General features: G+C 35.6%; 1 protein-coding gene across 3 annotated transcripts in view; it reads right to left on the bottom strand.

Moving 5' to 3' along the window:
- The window catches only part of SCAPER (S-phase cyclin A associated protein in the ER), a 495909-nt gene that overhangs the window by 216491 nt on the left and 252835 nt on the right, over window positions 1-26583 (bottom strand). For all 3 annotated transcript variants that reach the window (XM_082647309.1, XM_082647310.1, XM_082647311.1), the window contains exons 22-23: window positions 20187-20252; window positions 10847-10973 (exon numbers count right to left, since the gene is read on the bottom strand). In XM_082647309.1, the coding sequence (XP_082503435.1) occupies window positions 10847-10973; window positions 20187-20252 (193 nt within the window). The remainder of the gene's footprint in view (window positions 1-10846; window positions 10974-20186; window positions 20253-26583) is intronic.

Raw genomic sequence — 26583 nt, 5'->3', positions numbered from 1 at the left:
TGAAAGATGTGAGATATTAAGGTTATTAGACACCGATTGTAAAATGTTTTCTGTGTATAAATAAAAAATAAGCTTGAAAATATCTGCAAAGAACATGCAATTATAAAAAAAGGTCATAGCAGGTGTGAAAAAGAGCAAACAGGCTTTCTAGACATAGAAAATTGAATACTGTGGTTAAAATTAAGAATCTCATGGATAGTTTTAAGAGTGTATCAGAGACAACTGGGGAGAGAATAAATTAAAACAGAGAAGCTAGAAGAAACTCACATATCTACAAAACTTTGATTTACGACAGATGAGGCACCAAAGAACAGTAGGGGAAACTAGTCTTTTCAATAAATGGTGCTCAAAAAATTAAGCACCCAGATGGAAAAAAAAATGAAATTAAACCTTACAATAAGCAGAAAAATTAATTCCAGGCAGATAATAAACTAAAAGTAAAGGCAAAACTATAAAACTTCAAGAATAAAATACAGAAAAAGACTTCTTGACTCAGGAATGGGACAATAGTTTATAAAGAGCAAAAACTATTAACCATAGAATACTGATAACTCTTTGCACACTAAAATTAAGAAATACTATATGATACCACTTATATGTGGAATCTAGAAAATACAACAAACTAGTGAACAAAACAAAAAAGAAACAGACTCACAGATATAGAGAACAAACCAGTGGTTACCGGGGGGACACTACCATATTGTGGTAGTAGATTAAGAGGTACATGCTATTATGTATAAAATAAGCTACAAGTATATATTGTACAACACAGGGAATATAGCCAATATTTTATAATAACTATAAATTGAGTATAACCTTTAAAAATTGTGAATCACTATATTGTACACTTGTAACTTATATAATATTGTATATAAACTATACTTAAGTTTTTAAAAAAAGAACTGTTCATCAAAAGAACCAAAAGAGAGTAAAAAGACAGCTGAGTAATAGAAATAGGTATCTTTAATACACTTCAAAAACATAGAACTGGTATCCAGAACGTAGAAAGAATTCTTACAAATCAGCAGAAAAGTGAGCAAAAGATTTGAACAGGCATGTCACAAGAGAATTCAAATGGCCAAGCAATATGAATAGGTGCCCAAACCTACCTGCCAATAGAGATGCACATTAAACTACAGCAAGCATACTACTACATACCCACAAGATTGGCAAAAATTAAAAAGTCTGATAACATCAAGTGTTAGAAAAGGAGAAAGAAACAGGACTTTTATACTCTGCTGTCAGTAGAGTGGCTTGGTACAACTTATCTGGAAAACAATACAGCATTATCAAGAAAAGTTAAAGGTACACATACCCTATAACCCAGGAATTCCACTCCTTAGGGAAATTCTTGCACATGAGTACAAGAATACATGTTTAGAAGTACATTTTTTATAAAAACAACCCAAATTTCCATCAATGGTGAAATGGGTAAGTGCTACTGTGGCAAATTTATATAATGACACAGTACATACAGCAATGGAAAAAACCCTCTACACAACATAAATTCTTAAATACATAAACCTGATAGACACCAAGACACAAAAATACAGAGAGTAGCATTCCATTTATATAAAGTTCAAAACTAGACATGTTTAAACTAACATATATTATTTAGGAATGGATCCTTAGGGAGTAAAACCATACAGAAAATTTTTAAAAAGTGGTTTCCAAAAAGTCAAAGTAATAATTTATCCAAATATTAAAAGAAATGCATGATTGGCAAAATAAATGTAGGTGGGTTGCAGGGTTCAAGATGCTGGCAATGTTCTATTTCTCGAACAAGTAGTCACCAGGGTTTCTTGCTGTTATAATTATTCATTTTTCTGTGCAAGTGTGTTTTACACAAATTTCTGTGTGTTGTATTACATGAGGTTTTTTTTTAAGACGAGGTTTTTTAAAAAGAATTTTAAAAGAGTTTACAAAGAGTTAATGTGCATAATCAGAAAATATCACAAGTTGTGTAAAAAAACGTTACTATAAGCTAGCAGTACAAATATTCATCACTGAGTTTTTATAACAAATTTATTTGCTTTTAAAAGAGCACTCTTCAAAAAGAAGCCACAATAAGTGATTTCACACGAGATGACTAAAATAGTGTGTTTTTATAAAGGCAAGCCTCAACATCTGAAAAATAATATAAGCTATTTTGGAATCATGATTATCTAATTTTTTTTGTTTTTTACTGAGACATAGTTTACATAAAATGCACAGATTTAAGTATTTGGTTTGATGACTTTTGGCAATTGGACACACCTATATAACCACATCTAAAACAAAATACACAAACACTTCCTCCTTTCTTTTCCTTCACTGTTTCTTTTTAAAAAATACAAACCATATACATATTAAATTTCTGTATGATTCTTAAAATAACAATTCCATTTTCCTTATATTAATTGTCTAATGCAAGCTAGTTGAAGAAGTATCAGAAACATTTTCATTTTACTTTGGGCCATACGATACACTTGTCACCTTCTGATAAGATATGGGTGTCATACAAGCTATACAGTTACTTGTCAGCTGCTACGAGGAAACAACTACATAAATTGAGAACACAGTAAGTGAGGGGATCAAAATAAGACGATCCTACGACTGAATGTTTTCCAGTTCCTCTCAAACTGAAGAGTTCCAGCTGAAAATAAGAGAAGTAAAACCTAATGCAACCATGAGGTTTGGAGGATAGACAGTGTCTACCAGGACCTGGACACAATTTTCTGAACACAATTAGGTTGAAAAAGTTCTTAGGGATTAGTGGTTTATCTTCTCTAGGCATGTGTTAAATAGCCACAAAAAGCAGAAAAAAGGGGAGTGGGGTGAGGAAGGGTTTCTACCTTTCTACCTTCCACAGTTTTTTGTTGGTGGAATTTTGCAAGATAAATTTCAAAAACACCAAAGTAAGATGGGGTTTGCTATAGGTATGACAAAGTCAATTGTGATTTGACATCTCAATTCAGTTAAATTATGAATGCTGTCAGCTACGTGGTTTACTTATTCAGGTTCAAGAGATTCACAGCTGAATTCCTATTTAAATTTGGCAGGATTCTAAAAAAGTCAGGAAAGGCAACTGGACAAAATCCACGTCCAATCCATTTGCTTAAAGTGTTTACTTATAGTAACAGCATACAAATGTCTCATGTTACTGATAAACCACAGAAAGCTTGTGGGATGCTGCTACTATCCAAACTTAAATGTAATGTTCATTATGGCAGAGTAATGAGAAAGTCAATAAAAATACAAATCACATTTACTTAGAACCAATTTAATACAATGGCAAGTATGATGAAAGTGCCTTTGCATATATGAGAATGTTTTAGAAACTCTTATTTGAAATAATTAAACATTTCTGCAACAGAAGTGTCTTTGGAGCAATTTATTTTAACTTGAACTTTAATTATATTGTGAAACATAAACATACATTAAGACAGAAAAAAAAGAAAACATTTAGTACAATTTTAAAGAATAGTTATAATTTGAACATAACATCACCATCTGGTCAAGAAAAAAGAAGACTAGAAGCACTCAAGAAGCCACTTAGGTAAATCTTCCTGATCATACCATTCACCCTCCTCTTTGGATAATCATTATCCTGATTTTGACCAGAAATATTTTCCGTATCTTCTTTATAGTTTTACCACCTATGTATACAGTCTAAAAGAATAATGTTACCTTTGTCTATCCTTAAAGTTTATGTAACTGGAAATGTAACAGTATATAAATATATGTTGGCGACTTGTGACTACACATTGTGAGATACACCCATGTTGTTACCCATAACTGTAGTTCATTCATTTTTTTTTAAACATCCTTATTGGAGTATAATTGCTTGACAGTGGTGTGTTAGTTTCTGCTTTATAACAAAGTGAATCAGCTATACATATGCATATATCCCCATATCTCCTCCCTCTTGCGTCTCCCCATTCATTTTTACTGTTGAACAATATTCCATTACATGAACATACCATAATTAATATATTCAGCTGTTGATGGATACTTGGGTTATCTTCCATATTTGGTAATTATAAACAATGCTGCTATTGAACATTTGTGTACGTGTCTCCTGGTGCATATATGCATTAATTTCTCTAGGGTAGAAACCTAGAAGTAAAATATGATATGCATGCCTTCAACTTTAATTGATCCTGGGCATACATCAGAGAAAACCATAATTCAAAAAGATACGTACACCCCAAGGTTCACTGCAGCACTACTTACAATAGCCAGGACATGGAAGCAAGTTAAATGTCCATCAACGGATGAATGGATAAAGAAGATGTGGTACATATATACGATGGAATATTACTCAGCCATAAAAAAGAACAAAATAATGCCATTTTCAGCAACATGGATGGACCTAGAGATTGTCATACTGAGTGAAGTAAGTCAGACAGAGACAAATATCATATGATATCGCTTACATGTGGAGTCTAAAAAACTGGTACAAATGAACTTATCTACAAAACAGAAACAGAGTCACAGATATAGAAAACAAACTTATGGTTACCAAAGGGGAAAGTGGAGGGGTGGATAAATTGGGAGATTGGGATTGACATATACACACTACTATATATATTGATAAAATAGATAACTAATAAGAACCTACTGTATAGCACAGGGAAACTCTACTCAATACTATAATGAACTATATGGGAAAAGAATCTAAAAAAGAGTGGATATATGCATATGTATAACTGATTCACTTTGCTGTACAGCAGAAACTAACACAACACTGTAAATCAACTATACTCCAATAAAAATTAATGAAAAAAAATAAACTTGGAGTACCAACTTATATTATCACAAACAGTGTATGAGCATTCCCATTGCTCTAGATCTTTGCAGATACTTGGTATTTTCAGTGTTTAATTTTTGCCATTGTGATAGGTGAATCACAGTACCACACTGCGTTTTTTATTTGGATTTTCCTGATTAATAAAGAGATTGACTATCTTTGCATCTATTTATTGGCTAATTAAGTTTCTCCTTTTGGTTTCGTTTTGGTTTGTTTTTTTTCCGCTGCACTGTGTGTCATGTGGGATCTTAGTTCCCCGACCAGGGATCAAACCTGTGTCCCCTGCATTGGGAGTAAGTTCCTCCTTTTGGAATGCCTATTCTCTTGATCATTTTCCTACTGGGTTGTTGGTAGGTTTTTTTTTTTTTTCCCTCATTAATTTGTAGGAATTCCTTATATACTCTGGATATCCTTCTTCATGGGTTGTACATATAAAGATCTTCTCCCATTCTGTTCTCTTGTCTTTCTACTCTTTTTTCTGGTGTCTTTTGAGGAATAGAAGTTCCTATTTTAATGCAAATTTATCAACACTTCCCTTTATGGTTAATGTCTTTTTTTGTCCAGGCAAAACCCCAAAGTCAAGAAGATATTCTTCTCTTATTTCCGAAAGGCTTTTCTTTTCTTTTTACATTTAGGTCAATCTGGAATTAATTCTTTGTTTATGATGTGAGGTAAGGTCAAGTTTCATTTTTTAAAAATGAGGATATTTAATCATTACAGCATCATTCACAAAATAGACCATACTTTCCCCTAATGCTTTACAGTGCCTCCTTTTTCCATACATACATAAACAAGCATACACATTTGAATAGGACTATTTATGTTTTTAATTGTGTTCCATTTTTCTTTTTCTCCATCTTTCCTCCAACAGCACACTTTCTTAATTACTGCAGCTTTAAGCAAGAGATATGAATAATCTAATCCATGAACATGATAGATTTATTCCTATATAATATTTTGATATCATAAATACAATTGATTTTTTTTATACTCTCCTTGTATCTAGTGGCCTTGTTAAACTTATTTATTAGCTTATGATGTTAGCTATGTTTTTTTTTTTTTTGTAGATACAATTTGTCAGATTAAGGAAATTCCATTCTATTCCTGGTTTACCATCATGAATTGTTTGGCTGCTGAATTTACCAAATGTTTTTACTGCATCTTTCGAGATGATCATTTTTTTTTCTTTTTTCTTCTATTAATATAAGCTATGATTGATTTTCCAACATTAAACCGAACTTGAATATCCTGAATAAATCCAACTTTGTTGTTATATATTATTCTTTTAATACATTGCATGATTCGGTTTGCCAAAATTTTGTTTAGGAAATCTGAATCCAAGTTCATGAATGAGATCGGCTTGTAATACGATTTTCTCCAATTTCACTATGATGTCTGTAGGTGTGTATTTCTCTTTATTTACCTGGCTTGAGCTTCATTTGGCTTCATGAATCTGTGGGTTGATTTAGAAGTTTTAGAAAGTGCTAAATGATGATGACTTCAAATAATGTTTCTACTCCTCTACTCTACTTCTGAATAACTATACATACATTAGGCATTTTCACTACATATTATATGCCTCTTACACTCTTCTCTGGGTTTTCCATGTCATCTTCTCTCCATGTTTCAGTCTGGATTCTTTCTTATGACCTACCTTACAGTATACTAATTCCCTGTCCAGCTGGTTTATTCTGCTGTTATCTCACGTACAGTTTTCTTGATTTTAATTACTAAAATATTCAGTTCCAAAACTTCTATTTTCTTTCAAATGTGCTGTACCTTTAAAAAAATAATTAATACTTATATCGTTGAACATAATAGGCATAGTTCTAGAGCTTCTATTGGCCTGTTTCTATTGATTTTTATCCATGTTGTCTTGCCTTTTATACGCCTAATTATCTTTCTCTGTCAGACAGTATATTTGAAAATTATTTTGTTGAAGTAATTTGAGACTTAGGTTGATTATTATCTTCCTCCAGAGTAGACTATCCATTTGCTTTTGTTAGGTACCTGGGGGTATTAGCAATTCAAGATCACTTTACTGCTTTTTCCAATGATGGGATTTTCCCAGCTACCCAGATGATTTGCCGTTTATCTGCTGTCTGTGCAACGACTGGCATACTTCCTGTTTATACTTCCTGTTAAGGTCCCAACCCAAAACATGGGTTTTTGGCCACTGTCCTACGACTTACAGTTCTAGACTCCAACAATTTTTCCCCACCAGTTCTGCAATAATATCAAAAGTACTACTCAGCTTCTCATCCACCCCTTTTGGATCACCAATTGTACCCAGCCCCAAAATGCCTGCCATGTTCCCAGATCTTAGACCAGTAATTCTTCACTACTTTATTAGCAATTCAGTTCCAGTTTGTATTTTGTCTAGCTTTATTCATTGTCATCAGTGAGAGGACTATTCTGAGTTACCTCCTCTGTCATTGCTGTTAGGTCTATAACTAAATATTTTCAAGCTTATCTTTTGTTTCCTTAACACGTAAAAGAACAGTTTTATGATCTGTGACTGGTATTTACAAAGCCTTGCAGTTCTAGTTTCTGCTTGCTCTTACTCATAATGACTTATCCACTTTTGTGCTTGTTTTTTGACTGCAGCTATTCGTTCTTATAAAATTACTTGACAAAAATTACCTGAGGCCTAGGATAAAGGTGTCTTCTTCCACTTAGGACTCGCATTTCCTTCTGCCAGGTTTCTAGGGGATGCTACTAACCAATCTGGGACTATTTTAAACTCACTTCACCATTTGATATAATACAGGTAATGTGAACTTGGACTGCAAATCTACTCCAGGGCTGGATTATGGTTATAACTTCTGCACTATACCGAGACACTTTCTTTGCAGTCTCTGAGGTCAGGTGAGAGGGTTCACCATTACGTCGGGGAGCAGGCTATGGTGATTTTGGTGAAGGGAAAATCTCCTATTAGACTTCATACCTTAGGTAGCCCTTAGGCTTTTACTTTTGTCTCCCTACCCCATGAGGCCTGCAAAATCGTAATTCACATTTGCCAGCCTGGCAAATACTCTTGGGGCATTCAGTTATAGGCAAAACTGTCTAAACTCTTGCTTTTTCTTTGGCCTGATAACTCTTTATTTCTCCTTAGCTCTTTGATGCTTTTAAGAAAATTACTTTTAAATTTTTTCCAGAATTTTTAGATGTTTTTGATGGTAGAGTTGGTGCAAGTCCCCTAGATCACCATATTTCTTACAGAAGTGGCTGCGGTTTGTTAAAAAGCATAATACATGCAAGAAAGCTTACAAACGTTTTATTTCTGAACAGAATCAGAGAACCCAAAAAGCCAGAAGGGACGTGAGACACACAGTAAGTATTCCAAAACCCAGGTCTCCTCAGTTTCCAAACCTCTTTTGTGACAAGAGCATTTTTGTGCATCACACATTTAACCTGTTAGTCCTAAAAACATTTCTCAGAACTTCAGAAAAATTACCTAAGGAAACTGTGTCAAAGCAGTAACAGAAAGCATCAGTGTGTTGAGGTCTAAATTAGAGGACAAAGACCTCAAGATTAATCTCTCACCATTCCTCAGTGAGTGCCTGCCCAAGTTCTACCAGTCCCCCACCCCCACCCCCATCACTTCTAGGTTGTCTTCAAATCCTTCACTGGGTACTTGGCTTTGGTGTTAATGATTTTGTTACTCCAGGCAGTTTTCCAAACAAAAAGGAATGGTTATTTATAATTCCTAGACTGAAATCATAAATACCATCAGCTGAATTACACTGAAATGTCCGTATAACTCTATGAACAGAAGTTCACATAAAGTTAGTCTGTCTTGGCTAGGTAAAAAGGATTTTAGTTATAAAAGTTGCAAAAGGATCTTATTGTAGGTAAGTTTAGACTCTTAGGTGGTCCTGCAGTGTATACTCTGAGGACAGCTTTGCAGCAAGGTTCCTGACACAGATCATTTAGGCTGGGAGCCAGACAACATTTTTCTCCCTCAAATTATAAGGGATCAGTGGTATTCCAGTAAATTGCCCCTTTGTGAATGAAATAACTTTACTTAGATTTTCATACTGAAATACCATACTGAATACCTTTCTTATACAGATCATTTTACTTTTTCCTCAAAAATTTTGTGATTACTTCAGTCTGAAACAGTATTCATGAGATACGGTATACATGGTGGTATCTTCAAGCAAATGCCTTTTAGTTCAAAGTATAAGTACCCTTTATAAAAAAAAAATCAGTATCTGCTAATTTTAAAATAATTAGAGATTTTTCCAAGGTATATAAAACCTCCAAACACTCCACCTAGTACATGTTGGACAACTAACAGCTTCTGAACTCTCTCATACTCTGAAAGGGACATGTTATACAAAAGAACTGACTCTATGTGGCTCTGCCATGATATCACAGTGAATATGCTGCTCTCAGTTCCTATAGAGGATTGTATTTTCTGATGCCAAAATGCAGCTGAGCACTATCTTGTAAAGCTGATCATTTATATGACTGAAAACCTGGTAATTCCACCCATGAGGCATATCCCCTAGAGTAGAACACTGATTCTCAAAGTATAGTCCCTGGACCAGCAGCATCAGTGTCACTTGGGAACATATTAGAAATACAAATTCTTGGGACCCACTCCAGACCAACTGAATGAGAAATCCAAGGTGTTTTAACAAGTCCTCTAGGTGATTCTGATGCAGACTAAAGTCTGAGGCTCCCTGCTTTAGAGAAATTCTTGTTCACTTGCTCTGATACAAGAATTGTTTGAGCAGAATTGCCCCTTCTCTCTCTACCTCTCCCCACCGCCCCCCCACAAACATCCAATCCCAAAAATGAACATCTACTGTCAGGAGAACAATATAAAAAAATGTACTACTAACACAATGTAGTACTCACTATACAACAGAGAAAATAAATGAAAAACAGCTACATTTACAAGCTTAAATAAAACTTAGACCCATAATTTTGATTGAAAAAAATCACGTTAAGTCTGCAGTGTGATATTTTATAAAGGTTAAACACAAGCAAAACTAAATAATATATTATTTAAATATATATTTATGTGATAAAGCAATAACACTATTTTTAAAAAACAAAGAAAGGATACCCCTTTAATTCTGTACAGTACTTCCCTCAGAGGGAGCAGAGGCAAGGGGATAGGGTGAGGAAGGAACACAGTGGGAACCATAAATGTACTGGGATCAATCTAGTTCTTAGGTTGGTCATGAGGTTGCAGCTGTTCACGTATTTATGTAATTTTTATCACTACATTCTTTTGTATATATAAAATATTATATAATACATTTTAAACCCAGAAAACAAAAAAATGCAGCTCATAAACAAAGATAGTCATTACCTTAAGTAGAAAAATTAGAAACCACCTAAGTGATATAAATTGTGTAAATTGTGATATGTTCATTCAGTAAAAAAGAATTTTAAAATATATGAGAAAAAATTTATGATAAAATGAGTTAGATAAAATAATGTAAAAAATGTACAGTAAAAGGATTAGAAAAAATACAATAAAATGTCAATAGTGGGTATTACAGGGAGTTTTGTTTCTTCTTTGTACATTTAAATTTTTCTATAGTGAATAATAAATACTTTAAAAATCATTAAGGATTTTTAAAACTGTCACTGAAACATTTAATAACTCTAAGTCATTAAAGAAAACTACCAAATCTTCCATTGGAAACAGGAAGGAAGTTGGTATTTTGTGAAAATCTGTGATATATGAGCTTTATAATTCAAAGTTTTATATTTTCTGCCATAAAACTGTGTATCTTTACTACTCTGATTTCATTTAAAATAATTTCATGTTGTTTGTGTGGGAGGAAATATGACTGAGAAAACCATGACCTAAAGAATATATTTTTGCCATAGAGGACGTCAATTGAAACAACTAAAAACAACTTCGATATCCTTAAGAACAAAAAGAAAAAATATCCACCAATGGTTGACCAGCTTTTGGAAACACCGAAGAAACACATATACTGAGAGTCTGCCTTACAGCCCCAGGGCCCATCATAATAAGAAAGAAACATAAAGATTAAGGCCAGAGGCCAGAGATTAGTTACATACCTCTTTTTCCAATATTCTAGCGACCTCACCAAGGGTACGATCTAAAGCAGAAACCTTATTGTTTGCCCATGAGCCACTGTCTTGTACTTGTAGTTGTTTTAGAAGATCTTTGGCTAATCGCTGAAGCCTTGGATACAAAATGAAAGAGAAGAATGGCATGAATGTATTAGACTATAATATTTCGTTTTCCTAAATATTTTTAAACAAAAGTTACTTTCATTATTGTATTAGAAACTGCTTCATAGAGCACCTAAGGGGAAGAAAAACAAACCACTCCTAAGGCTGGTATTATCCTATGTTCACAAACATCAATCTAGTCCTTGTGACACAAAATAGATCTAGAGGACAGTACTGTCCATTCACAGGATTAGCTGGAGCAATTGCTGCCATCAGTTTCCACGTGACCCTTAAACTAGAACAGAATTGGAGATGGGGAAAGGTGAGAGTATGATGGCAGAGAAAATGAGTATAAGACCCTGAGCAGGTTTTCATATTTTGATTTAAATCTTCAAGGTAGCCTTGGATACCATGTTATAAGCACTGTAAACTCTCAGAATATCAAACTCTCCATTTTCCAATTTACAGGCAATTTGGGGATTTCCTGCCACTGCTGATGTCATTTAGACAAGAGAGCAATTATTTCCTTTTCACCAAGAATAACACATATTTCCTAGATCATAAGATTCTTTAGTAAGGGGAACGTATGTAATATTTCTTTGAAGCCCTTACTTCTTCTGTTTCATATACCTTACTCTTTGATCAATCTTCCTCTCCTTTCAACTTACTTGCTTGAGTATCCTACCAGCAGATACTCACCAGACACTTTCCCAGATCTCTCCACTTTTCCCCTAGGCATCATCTCCCTGTTGCCTTACTTCCATTTTTATCTATGATTGATTCCATAGGCCATCATTATAATCACTTTCTTGTAAACGTGTGCTACATTCCCTTTCTGTTGTTCTGTTACTCCTACAGCTAACCCCCAGTCATGGTAACAATCATTAATGTTTGTTTAGTGGGCCAGGCATCCCTCTCAGTGCCTTGCATACATTAATTTATTTAGCTGGATTAGTGAACATCTGCCTGCCTTTTCCATTTTTGATACTGAGAAACAGTCATACCATGCAAAAGACTGGTATGACTACAGATTCAGAATCTTACTAATATACGTTTGTCTAGTCTGCTCACTCTCCTACAAAGACTTGCTTCATATATTGCTCAATCTCCTGACAACTCCACCCATTCCTTTCTCCCCATTACTTTCACATATGAAGATCTTACATCTTATAGAGAAAATGGAAGCTACTGGAACCAGAAAATCTTTCTGCCACAAAATCTACAAGGATATCAGCACTTCACCCATACTCTCCCTTATTTCTCCTATTACAATCAAGGAAGACTGATTCCTCCCATGTAGGGCTAGTCTTGCCACACAGGCTCTGTATGCACGAGGTCTTCCTGGATCTAAATCCCGCTCTTCCTGCTTCAGTGTCTTTGCAAATGCTATTCATTCATTCCTCTGAAATGCTTCCCCCACCTCCACATTATCTAGAAAATTCCTACTTATCCCTAAGTTTTTAGGCTAAACATTGCTTTCTCTGATTTGACTATTCCTTCAAATCACTTATTACAAGTCTCTCCCATGCAGAGATTTACAACAGAACTTTTGGTAATGATGGGAATGTTCCATATCTGTACTGTCCAACATGGTGGCTGCTAGCCAAATGTACCTATTGTGCACTTGAAATATAGTTAGTGTGACTGAGGAACTAAATTTTAAGTTTTATTTAATTTTAGTAATTTAAAAAGCCATATGTGGCTAGAAGCTATCATACTGGACAGTGCAGAAGCACAGTATTAACTTCATAAGACAGGGTTCTTTTCTTTTTTTTATTATTAATTAATTTATTTATTTTTGGCTGCATTGGGTCTTCCTTGCTGCACATGGGCTTTCTCTAGTTGCAGCGAGCGGGGGCTACTCTTCGTTGTGGTGCACGGGCTTCTCATCGTGGGGGATTCTCTTTGTTGTGGAGCACAGGCTCTAGGTGCGAGGGCTTCAGTAGTTGTGGCACGCGGGCTCAGTAGTTGTGACTCGTGGGCTCTAGAGCACAGGCTCAGTAGTTGTGGTGCACAGGCTTAGTTGCTCCGTGGCATGTGGGATCTTCCTGCACCAGGGATCGAACCTGTGTCCCCTGCACTGGCAGGTGGATTCTTAACCACTGCGCCACTACAGAAATCCCGAGACAGGGTTCTTGTCGACCCATTCACCATCTTATCCGTAGCACCTCTAGATAAGTACCCTCAATAGATATTTAATGATGAATGGTCTAAGAAGAAATTTCTTCTTTACATTAATATTAATAGTATCCATAACCTCATATGTTACAAAATGCTTTCATGTACATGATCATTTTTAGTCCTCTGAAAAACACTGTCCATCCCTGTTTGAAAAATGACGACGCCAAGGCTCAGGCAAATTAGGTGACTTTCCCAAGGCCTCACGACTGGTAAATGTATTATTGGGACTAGAAACCTAGGCCTTTAATCTTCAAATTTCATGCTTTGTCTCCACACCATATTAGTCAATTCAAATAAGGAAATTTCATTCACAAATGAATAATATCTTAGAATATAATTTCATCTAGAAATGTATTTATGTAAAAATACTGAACTCCTCAAAGAATACAACAGTAATTGCAGCTCAAAAAGGCCCTGGTGAACTCCAGTTTAAACCTAAGCTATCCATATGAAGTTTACTTCGATAAGTCAAGGAATAAATACAAACTCTAAAATCAGAAATACCTATGCTTAAACTCTGGCTCCAGAACATACCACATATGTAAACCCTGGGGAGGTTATTTATCTACTTTCAATCTCAGTTTCTTCAACTTGAAAGTGGAGATTTTATATATATATATATATTTTTTTTCTTTCAGAGCTTCTGAAGATTAGAGATAATTAATGTAATGTACCTAACAGCATTCACTAAAGTAGACATTCAATAAATGACCAACTCTTATTACTATTCATTGACAGAAAGTCTCAACCTAACAAAAGGAAAAAGGGAATATAAAAAATACAAAAATAGAATAAGAGCAACATACTTCTTTTCTTCCTAATCGAATATGGGCTAGAGTCCCATCCGATTAAAGTTACTGACCTTATCATGTGGATGAATATTGGCAGCGAACTTCATTGTGTGACAGATAAGTAGCCACTTCAGCTTTTGGCTGAATAAAGCCTGCACACCATGTAACTGAATATCCAGCCATAGCAATGGATGCATATGAATCTAGCACTATTCTTACCAAGAATGCTCACATTCCACTGAAAACCAGGGGTATTTAGGGAGGCACAAGGGCCATTTTAATTCACAGAATACAAGAGGCTTGTATTTCACCCTGAGGTAAATCAAATCTGGGATTCATATGAACCTATCTTTCAAGGAAGAATGCCAAATCAAGGGGATGCTTAGGTAACATGAGCTAAACCTCTGTTTTATTCCCTGCCTCCAAAGAAGTACCACAAATAATACAGCCCCTCTCAAGAAAAACATTAGATTTTGATTCATACTATAAATAATGATAGAATGTCACAGGACTCAAGCCCTGAAAGCTGTATTTTCCCTACAGGGCAAGAATAGGAGCTGTTTAGAGGGTGCAGTTTTTATTAATACAGAAATTGCTATTTGAGTTACTTCTGGCATGTTAATTTTTTCTAGCATGAAAAGAAAACGTGAAGGATTCATAACTCCTAGCCTAGAACATGAGAAGTATCTGTCAGGTAAATGGCTTTATGGAGAATTTTTTAAGGTCAGATATTTTCTTCTCAAAACTTGAACAAATTCTAACAACTCTTAAGTTCAAACCTGTCACTGGCAAATGTGAAATGTAAGGGCTTCTCTGTAAGGATCCCTAAATTTTATCACGGTCAATTTTGGGAGGTTCATTAGGATCATTGGGAAGATTTATAAAAGTGTAAGAAAGGGGACTGGGCCCACGTTAGGAACTAACATTGTTCTTTGGTGTGATGTACAGGAAGACATAAACATATTAACTTCTTTTTTCTTTCACCTCCTCTATTTGAAAGGTACATAGTCTAAATTTAAGGCTACCGGTTCCCCTTCCATTTGTAAATAATATGCTTAAGCCTGTATTTCTAAATGTAACAGCCTAAGAAATCCCCATATAAGATGAAAAAATCAGTGTGCATATATTGCCTCCTACATTGATCATCATTCATTGTTGCCAGCCAGCATCCTTTCCTGTGGAAAAAGAACCCATCTATCCCTTTCAGGGAACTACCTCACCTTCATACTTACATGGGTATACTAGATGTGCTCAATGCTATCAGGGTGTTCCTGCTCCCAGACCCTCATTCTTAGTGGAAAGATCTAGAAAATGTGTGTATATTATTATATAAATAAATATAAAAAATACATATAACTGGGCGCAGTGGTTGAGAGTCCGCCTGCCGATGCAGGGGACACGGGTTTGTGCCCCGGTCCGGGAGGATCCCACATGCTGTGCAGCGGCTGGGCCCGTGAGCCATGGCCGCTGAGCCTGCATGTCCAGAGCCTGTGCTCCGCAACGGGAGAGGCCACAACAGTGAGAGGCCGGCGTATCGCAAAAACAAAAACAAAAACATATAACTATATATATAATTATATATACACAGAGTTGACGCTTGAGCAACAGGGCTTTGAACTGTGCAGGTCCATCTATACGCAGATTTTTTTCACTACGTATGTCCCACAGGATTCAGGATTGGTTGAATCCGTGAACACAGAACTTTGGAGGGGAAGGCCGACCGTAAAAGTTACAGGCAGATTTCTGACTGCTCGGAGGGCCGGTGCCCCAGCCCCCACCCTCACTGTTCAAGGGTCACGTGTGTGTGTGTGTGTGTGTGTGTGTGTGTGTGTGTGTGTGTGTGTATCCCTACACTTTACATCTATATTTATTTCTACTTATATATATAATGGAAAATACGAGTTAAAACCGATACCTACAATTCCAATTCACCACCACAGGATTTTCTATTCTCCCTGGGTCTATTTTTAACTCTCTTCTCTCATCCTTAATATATTTACTTATGTGAACAATCCACCTAATATATCATGCATCTTTCTTTATGCATACTGTTATCTTCCTGCTTGGCCTCCAACTCCCTACTCTGGGCTCTTCTGCCATTCTCAGCTTGCTTGGGTTTCACACCCTTTGCAAGACTCCCCTGACAGACTGTGCCAGGATTACATTCCATGGATTACCCTCCTCATTTGGCTCTGATTCCCCACACCAGGCCATGGTGTCCTACCCCACATGGAAGCTCCCTGCGCTCTGCTTGGGCTCTGAACCTCCATACCTGGCGCCCCTCCTTAGCCTACTCTGACACCCACCGTTGTGCCACTGCTGCCTCCAGCCATCCAGCCAGTGCAGATGGTTGCTTGGTGCTCTCTCTTCTAGTGGCTTTAGGACTGAATTTTTCTGGAAAGGGAGGGGAAACTGGTGGAAGAGTCATTTTCATTTATTAGCTAGAATAATTTTATAAGGAGACATTTCTTTTCATCTGCTATTTGGTTACCAATTTCAATCGGTTACAATAATTATCCTTTTTGATGCTCAAATTGTCCTATTTTTGTCTATTAGTAAACTTTTCAAGTCAGCTCCTGAGTCTTTTGACAAAACACTAGCAGTCTTTGAGAGATTCCTTGCCATCTAGTATGACAGAGCATTCAGATCTAGCATTAGACATTTTTCCAAGAAGCTCTTGCTCCCTTTAGTGAGATATGCTCACTGCTACTGCATTGGTCATTGTTTCTAGGCCTCTTCAATCGACAGAGCTAGGAAATAAGTAAATGTGTGTACACACATACATAATACATGTGTATCTATATATGTATATACGCAAATACGTATACACACAAATATGCAGAACACTTTTTAAAAGATAAAATATCTCATAAATTCATATATTTCAAATTCAGTCCTACAGGGGTATTACCTGATCTCTAATGTATTACATCTATCTCCTTTCATCCAGACTGAGAATTCAGTTTCTCAGTAATACAGGGGATGAAAGAATGCTAGTCTCCATAATCTTCTTTACTTTATCCTTATTATTATGCACATAGACTCAGAATAACATTATCAATAATACCATCACCAATATAACTGGAGAATGGTTAATTTTTTAGAATATGTTTTCCTCATTCTCCCCAATATTTTTCTTATAGTTATACTATAAAAACAACTGAGATACAGTTATTACATAATATTCTTTTTCTTCTGGCCATCAGTTATTCTTAGTTCTATAAGAAACTATAACTTTACTATTCATCCCTAGTCTTTATGTTGATGTCTAATAATTTTGATTGTCTAAGGTTCATTCTCTCTTAGTATTTAAGATCCTCAAGAAAAGAAAATGTGGGTCAAGGATTTTGTAACTGGCAAAACTGATTTTTTTTTTTTTTGATGGTACACGGGCCTCTCACTGTTGTGGCCTCTCCCATTGCGGAGCACAGGCTCTGGACGCGCAGGCTCAGCGGCCATGGCTCACGGGCCCAGCCGCTCCGCGGCATGTGGGATCTTCCTGGACCGGGGCACGAACCTGTGTCCCCTGCATCGGCAGGCGGACTCTCAACCACTGTGCCACCAGGGAAGCCCGGCAAAACTGATTTTTGAGGGCATAAAATTATTGATAAGAAAGAGTAAGAACTAAGGCAACATTGTTCACATCAGCCCTTCTTGAGAAACCTACTTAAGACTGAGGTTCAGGTGCTTCTCTCAAATTGGTTCCCTGAACCTTCCAGTGAAAACCTGTTAGTTATTTGGGGGTTATCCTTTCCTTACATCTGTTATCCCAGTTGCTTCTCTTTGCTTTCTTTCACACTGATGTCATTACCATGCAGGTCTTGTGGCTATTTGTTCCCATCCACTTGCATTTCAGATTTCATGCAGATACCTGGCAATGCAGTGTTTTTTGTAAATGCTTCCATGGGTTTTGGGTTTTCTTTATTAGTTATCTGGTTTCTATATTAAAATTTGAAGATATTGAAAAATTATGCTTCTATTGCTACTGCCATTTTTCTAGACTTATAATTTAAAAGAATACCCTGGTTGCCCTGTGGCGAAGAGACTGTAGTAAACGAGGGCAGAGCAGTGTAGAACTAATTAGGAAGCTGCTACAATAATCCAGATGAGAGACACTGGTAGGTTAGACTACACTAGTTACTATGGAGGTAATGAATAGTTGTCAGATTCTGAATATATTTTACAGATAGAGCCAATAGAATTTTTTGATGGACTGAAAGAGTGTGAGAAAAAGGATGACTCTAAAGATTTTAGATGTCTTAATTTAAGGATGGGCTTGCCATCCTTAAATTAAGGATGAGCAAAAATAGGAGGGGTAAGGTATGGGAGCAAATTTCAGGAGTTTGATTTTGCACATGTTCACTTGAGGCATCCAAGTGAACAGAGACATTCAAGTGGAAATGCTAAATAGGAAGCTGGATATAGTGTTCTGGAGTTCTGGGGACAGGTCTGTATTGGAAACATAAATTTAAAGTCCATCCAGATACTAGATGTTTAAAGTCATGAAACTAAATGAGATTACCAAGGGAGTAATTCTCTATTTGAACTCTCAGGACAAAGGCATGTTAATGTCAGTGGTCAAAGAGACAAGAAACAACCAGGCAAAAGATACTGAAAAAGAGCATCTAGTCAAGTAAGAGGAGAATCCAGAGAAAGTTGTATAGTAGATGGTTACATTAAAGGTCCCCCTTGAAGTATATCTTGCCAGCCATGACGTACATAGTCACCTCAGACAGTGACTACGGACTTGGCAAAATGACTTGCCTTGGCCAATGGGACATAAACAAATGTGACACAAGCAGAGGCTTGATAAGGCCTGATATCCTCTATGAACACTGATGCAAAAACCCTCAATAAAACAAGCAAAACAAATTAAACGGCATATTAAAAGGATTATACACCATGACCAAGTGATCTGTCATCCTCAAGGAGGCTGACCAAAGCTTCCTTATATGGCAGTCACAGGGGAGCAAGAAAGCAAAGTTGTGAGCAGAAGCCTCAAGACTTCTGGAGCCAAGGCTCAGGAGTCACATATTGCTTCTGCAGTAGACTGTGGATGAGAACAAGTCAAAAGGCCAGAACAAATTCAAGAGTAAGGAAAATAGAGTCCACTCCTTGATGGAGAGGTGGCAAAGTTATATTGCAAAGGGATATGCCTCCAGGAATGGCTCAACAACTTCTGGCCATCTTTGCAAACACTATACCACATCATATATTAAATTTCCTCAAATTTTGGATTTCTAGACTGTTTTAAAAAATCGATTCCATTAATTTGTATTATTATTCACATGCCAACACAAAACTATTTGGTGGATAAATTAGGAGTTTGGGACTAGCAGATACAAACTACTATATATAAAATATATAAACAACAAGGTCCTACTGTATAGCACAGGGAACTATATTCAATATCTTGTAATAAACTATAATGGAAAAGAATTGGAAAAAATATATATACTGGATCATTTTGTTGTATACCAGAAACTAACACAACATTGTAAATCAACTATAAATTAAAAAAATAAAGTACAACTTCAAGTGCTAGAACTTAATCATATACATAATGAATAAAAGATATCTTAATCGTAAACATAAAAGTGGACATCCTAAGCTCCAGATTCACATTGCCTTTCAATAAGACTACACCAGTCTGTACCCCCATCGGTAGTATTATATAAGTACCTTTCTCTCACTGCACCTCTACTGGTAGTCTATTTGAGAGAAGCAAAATGATGATGTTTTTGTTTACTTAGCTATTACGCTTAGTAATTACGCTTACACCCAATGGCGGAGTCTAAATCCTCATCTGTCAAGTGGCCCTTGCAACAATCTTGAATGAGATCTCCTCAGAGTAAGAACCAGTACAGCCTTGCCAGAACTTGTTTTGTTAGAATAGGGTTTCTTTACCTCAGCACTACTGATGTTTTGGATGTGGTAATACTTTGCTGTGGAGGCCTATCTTGTGCACTGAAGAATGTTTAACAGTATCCCCTGGCTTCTGCACGCTTGATGGCAGCTGCACCATTTTTCCAAGTTGTGATAACCAAAATATTATCACATACCCCTAGGCACAGACAAATGTCCTCTCGCAAAACCATCCCCAGTTGGATACCACTGTGTTAGCAGAATAAAATTCTAGGCATCAGATACAAAGTCCATGACCACAGGCATACAATGATGGTTCAGATAAGCTTTTGTTACAGGCAAAGACTGAAAAGACAAAGAACTAAAATGTAGGATAAAATACTCACTTTGCTTTATAGGGTGAGTCTGAGCCAGAATTTTTTGTTTCCAATAAACTCTCGTATTCCTTGGCCCTAAAGCGAAAAGAGTTTTATCACTGTTAGTTATTTTGCTGCTAATTTTTATAACAAAATAAAACGTTGGCTGTGTTTTTCCTCTCCCAGTACTAGGAACATTACCACACTAAGATTTCTGAGATTGCATCTTTAAATATTATAAATCTATCAAAAAAGACTAAAAAATACATATTTCCTCACAGGATATAAAACAGATTCATAAAAACACTTCTGAGTTTAGGGACATGGTACAGAATGGTGCTATTTTTCAGAAATGTTAAAATCATGATAATTAAATTTAAAACCATACTAAGTTTCTACAAGGTGGTTGAGGTGCCTCAGGAGGCATATAATGCAAGATTAAATACAGGTAAAGAATAGTCACTTAACTCTAGAGATAATTTTAAAAGGCAGTGGAAATGACTTGACCAGATACTCAAAGATTTGTTTTGTTCTGCTTTTGTTATTTATACTGACTAAATACCAAAAGTCTGCAAAAATCTGAGATAACACTCTTCTGCCATTGTCCAACTAAGCTCCACCTTGCCTGTAACTGTAGGTCACAGCCATCAACAGGTCACCAAACTAAGCAGATGTCACTACAGCAATCCATTAACAATGACTTAATTTGTCAATTTCCCTTTTCAGAGGAAAAAGAGAAAAATACTAATTTAAATATTAACCATTCATCCAAAGGGTTCTAGTCTCAAATCATTAGTCCAGTGACCTATGAAAGAATTAGTCACAATGTACACCAATCCATACAGCAATGACAGGTGAAAAAATAAAAACTGTTTCATAAAAAACCTGAAAGATGCAAATTACAACACACCCAATGAGAAAAAAGCAATCTAGCATAGGTTATGCTTGGGAATGAAGAAATAACTAAATTAGAATTAAACATTAAATTATGTATTGTTTCAACCTACGTGTGCTCATTGCTATCAGCCAAAATATTAAGGCTTATCAAAATGGGGAAATAACCACATTGTAGTTGCAAGTAATTGTGACCTCATATGAAAGGTGGGGAAAGTAACAATTTTTCAGGATTGAATATGTTCCAAGAGCTGTGCCAAGGAGCTACACATTCGTTGTCTCATACAGTCTTACAAACTCAATATATATATTGTCCTCCTTTTACAAAAAAGAATTTGAGGCTTAGGAAGATGCCAGTTATATCAAGACATATATTTTATCTGAGCCTTCAAGTGGAAAAAACTGAATACATTCTCCCACTCATGCACACCTAACTAGAAAAATACTACCCAAAGAAATCCTAACTTTACCTGGAATGGTAGCTAACCACTTTTTCCTAACTTGAATCTCACCTTGATTCACTTTTAGCAATCAATTAAATATTTATTTCCAGAGCCCCTACTCTGTATAAACTAGAGTATGGGGGGATAATGAGAGTTATATATATATCAGGGATGGGGTGTGTATATATATATATATATATATATATATATATATATATATATATATATATGGAATATTCCATGTATTTATTCTCCATAAGGAGAAGGAAGATAAAGCATTAAAAGATACATAGTTCTAAAAAGCTGAGTAAGTGACTCATGCGTACTGTCACAAGTGCTCTTTTCCACCTAAGATGCTAGGGGGAGTTTCCTCAAGGAAATGGAAAGTGTACCTGCTTGAAAGATAGGTAGCATCTGAATACATGAAAAGAAAATGCCATTAATAGGTTATAGAAGTGAGCAAATAATGCTAGACATGGGAAAAACACAGGTTTTGCTTAGGGAACAGTGTACAGATCCCTTTTGCTGCAGCAAAAGATTAAAATGTGGGAATAATGAGAGATAAGGCTGAAAAGAATTATTTCAGAAACTCTATTATTATTAAATTCTGATTACTTACTCTTTAAGATAATGACCCACTTTATTAATATTTTAAATTTATTAGTGTTGTGTTGTATACTGCATTCCGTCACTTTTAGTCTCCTTGTCATCGTGGTTGTACTCTTTCTTAGCCATAATGTGGGATATTTATTTACTCCGTTTTATTTTTTGTTAGCTTTTCAGAGTTTACCAATATTCTCCAAGAATTAGATCTTATCAACTTCTATTTAATTTCCATTTTTATCTTTATAAAGATATAGTACATTGTAAGTGCCATATGTATATTTGTTAAATAAAAATAAATATATCTATAAATAAAAATAAATACATCCTATTTCCCATGAAGAAGATATGAATATTGTTCTAACCCTTGAGTTGTTTAGACCACTACTACTTCAACTGATAAAATAATTTAAGGCTAAAATTTCATTCTGAGTAAAGTTTTCACCATACTCCATAAGTTTCATGTTCTCATTGTCACAAATTTCAAACAGTTTGTATTTCCATTTTGTCTTACTCCTAAAAACTCTTACTTCAAATAATGTTTTCTGGCCCACTCCCACCCCTTGGTTCCGAAGTATTAATTTTTTTGTCTTTATAATTCTTTTTTTCATTTTTGGGTCAGCTTTATTGAGGTATAATTTACAAACAATAAAAACTTTAAATTTTAAGTGTATAACTTGATGAGTTTTCACAGTTGTGCCTACCAACATAAGTGAAACCACAATCATGATATAAAGCATTTCCACCACCTCACAAAATTTTCTCATGTTTTTCGGTAATAGTTCTCTTCCCCCTGCCCCCACCTTCTTGTTCCTAGGAATAATCCATCTACTTTTTCCCAGTATAGATATCTGAATATCAAATTACTACAATCATACATACTTTCTTGTGTCTGGATTAATTCATTTAGAATAAATCTCGAGATTCTTTCATAATCAAATATATTATTAGTTAATTCCTTTTCACTGCTTTGCAGTATTCTATTGTTTGGACACCACAATTTATCCATTTCCAGTTGGATATTTTACTTCTTTCCAATCTGGGGCTACTACCTACTCTAAACATTTGCACACAAGTCATTGCATGGGCAGATGTCTTAATTTCTTTTGGATAAATACCTAGGAATGGGGTTGCTGAGCAATCTGATAAGCATGTGCTTAACCTTAAAATACAAAAATGTTTACCAAACAGGTCATTCCAATTTGTACTTCTACCAGCAAAGAATGAGAGTTCCAGTTGCTTTAATCCTTGAAGAGTGTCTTGCTTAATTTCTTTATATCTGTAAAGTTCTCATATTTCCTTTTGACTTCTAACTTCATTTCCTTGTGGTTAGAGAAGATATCTTGCATGATTTCAATATTTTAAAATTTATGGAATCTTGTTTTGTGGTCTAACGTATGATCAGTGCTGAAGAGTATTTCATGTACACTCGAGCAGAATATGTATTCTGCTGTTTTGGGGTAGAATGTTCTCTATTCATCTGTTAGGTTTAGTTAGTTGATGTTGTTCAAGACTTTTATTTCCTTGTTGATCCCCAGACTGGTTGTCCTATCCATTATTAAAAGTGGGGTATGAAGTATCCAACTATTACTGGTGAACTGTCTATTTCTCCCCTCAATTCTGTCAGTTTTTCCTTCATATATTTTGTGACTTTCTCAGGTGCATATATGTTTGTAATTGTTATGTATTTTTGATGGATTCATCCTTTCATCACTACGTAATATCCTTCTCTCTTTATTGTATAATTTTGGTCTTAAAGTCTATGTCGCATGATAGCAATATAGTTACTTCAGCTATATTATCTTGCAGAGGGTACTCTTTGCATGAAATATTTCTATCCTTTCACATTAAACCACTTGGGTTCTTATATTTGAAGTGAGTCCCTTGTAGACAGCATATAGTTGAATGATTTTTAAAAATTCATTCTGCCAATTTGTTTCTTTTACTGGTGTCTTTAATGCATCTATATTTAATGTGATTACTGATAAGGACAGATTTACTTCTGCCATTTTGCATTTTCTGTATATCTCTTTGGTCCCCCAATTCCTTCATTACTCCTTTATTTTGTGCTAAATATTTTCTAGTGTACCACTTTCATTCCCTTCTCATTTCTTCAAGCATATGTATATACTTATTTATTTATCTATTGTTTTCTTAGCAGTTGTCCTGAATTATAATTAACATCTTAATTCATAACAATCTAGTTAGAACTAATACCAACCTAGTTTCAGTAGTATACAAAAATGTTCCTATATAGCATTTACCTCCTTTATGCTATTATTATAGGTCATTTCTTTATACATTGTGTGTCCATCAACATAGGTTTATAATTATTGTTTTGTGTAGTTCTCTTTTAAATCAAATAGGAAAAATGAGGAGATACAAAAATACTACATTTACACTGATATAGTTACTTTATTACATATATAGTTACTTCTACAGCATTCTTTATTTCTTTGTGTGGATTCAAGTTACTGTCTACTGTGTTTTTATCGCAGACTGAAGATTTCCGTTAGAGCTTTTGAAGTGCAGGTCTACTAGTGACAATCTCTCAGCTTTTGTTTATCATGGAATGTATTAATTTCTCCTTCATTTTTGAAGTTTTGCCAGATATAGAATTCTTGGTTGACAATTTGTTCTGCTTTTGTGTTTTTCTACCAGGAAACTGAATATGTTTATCCTACTGCCTTCTGACCTCTATAGTTTCTGATGAGAAATAAACTGTTATTATATTGAGGATGTTTTACATATGAAGAATTGCTTCTCTTTTGATGTTTTCAAGATTCTCTTTGTCTTTATCTTCCAATGTTTGATTATAATGTGTCATAACGTGGATCTCTGCATTTCTCCTACTTACGAGTTTGTTGAACTTCCTGGATCTGCAGATCATACCTTTCATTAACTTTGGAAAACTTTCAGCCATCATTTCTTCAAATGTTATCTGCCCTTTTCTCTCTCTACTCTTCTCTGGGACTCCCCTTATGTATATGTTGGTATGCTGGATGGTGTCCCACAAGTTTTTGAGACTGTATTCAAATTTTTCCCCATTCTTTATTCTTTCTCTTCCATGGAGTGGATAATCTCAATTGAGAATCTTCAAGTTCACTGACTCTTTCTTCTATCTGCTCAAATAAGCTGCTGAACCCTTCAAGTAATTTTTTTCACTTCAATTACTGTACTCTTCAGCTACAAAATTTCTATTAGTTCTTTTAAAATTTTTATCTCATTATTAACATTATCCAGTTGGTTACATATCATTCACATGTTTTCCTTTAGTTCTCTGAGTATATTTAAAAAATTTTTAGGGCTTCCCTGGTGGCGCAGTGGTTGAGAGTCCGCCTGCTGATGCAGGGGACATGGGTTCGTGCCCCGGTCTGGGAAGACCCCGCATGCCGTGGAGCGGCTGGGCCCATGAGCCATGGTCGCTGAGCCTGCATGTCCAGAGCCTGTGCTCTGCAATGGGAGAGGCCACAACAGTGAGAGGCCCGCATACCGCAAAAAAAAAATTTTTTTTTTTAAATCTTTGTCTAGTAAGGCCAATGTCTGGGCTTCCCCAGGGACATTTTCTATTATTTTTTTTTCCCAGTGTATGGGCCAATTTTCTTTTTTTTTGCATGCCTTGCAACTGTTTCTTGAAAACAAGACATTTTAAATATTATAATGTGGCAACTCTGGAAATCAGATTCTCCTTCCTCTCAGGTTTTGTTTTTGCTACTTGATGTACTTGTACATTTGTTTAGTGAGTTTTCTGAACTAATTTTCTAAAGTTTATATTCTTTGTCATTATGGCCCCTAAAGTCTCTGTTCTGTTACTTTAGCAATCAATTAGTGATCCAAGAGATTTCTTTAAACACCACAAACAATAACATCAAAACTCCTAATCTAGTCTTGGTAGATGGGCTCTGTGTGTGTGTTGGGGCAAGCCAACAAGACTCAGTCAGGCAGATTAAAACTCTACCTTAGCCCTCACTTCCTGCTTGCATAAAAGACTAATGGGCAGGACCTTCTTGGGTCTTTTCTGATCATGTACCCATCCCTGGGCATGCATATGGCCTTCTAGATTTCTCAGAGTACGTGGGAGGTTTTCAAAGCCCTTGTTCCCCAAGGCATCTCAATCCTCAGCCTTTCCCTGCAAATTTTTTGATTAATTATTTACACTAATTGTATACCCTTGCACTGGGCACCACCAACTAATACATTTGCCTTTAAATTGTTTTTGACAATCACCCCCAGGTAGCCTCCTCAGCTCTGGGAGGATCCTGAGTTATGTAAAAGGAAGACAAACCCTTAGAACTAACCTTTCAGAGAACCATCAGTCAGGTTAAAACAACTACAGTTCTTTGAGTACAAGGTTTGTTCTGCTCCCTCCATTACTAAGTACCTGTAACAGGGATGCTGGGAAGTTGAGACATGATCAGGGTAAGTTAAAACACCCCTAGCCTCTTTTTTTAAACTGAAGTATAGTTAATTTACAATGTTGTATTAGT

Source organism: Grampus griseus, assembly GCF_964374135.1.
Source record: "Grampus griseus genome assembly, chromosome: 2".
Classification (NCBI taxonomy): domain Eukaryota; kingdom Metazoa; phylum Chordata; class Mammalia; order Artiodactyla; family Delphinidae; genus Grampus; species Grampus griseus.
The sequence above is the reverse complement of the archived record's forward strand: the minus strand, read 5'-3'. Positions and strand labels throughout refer to the sequence as shown.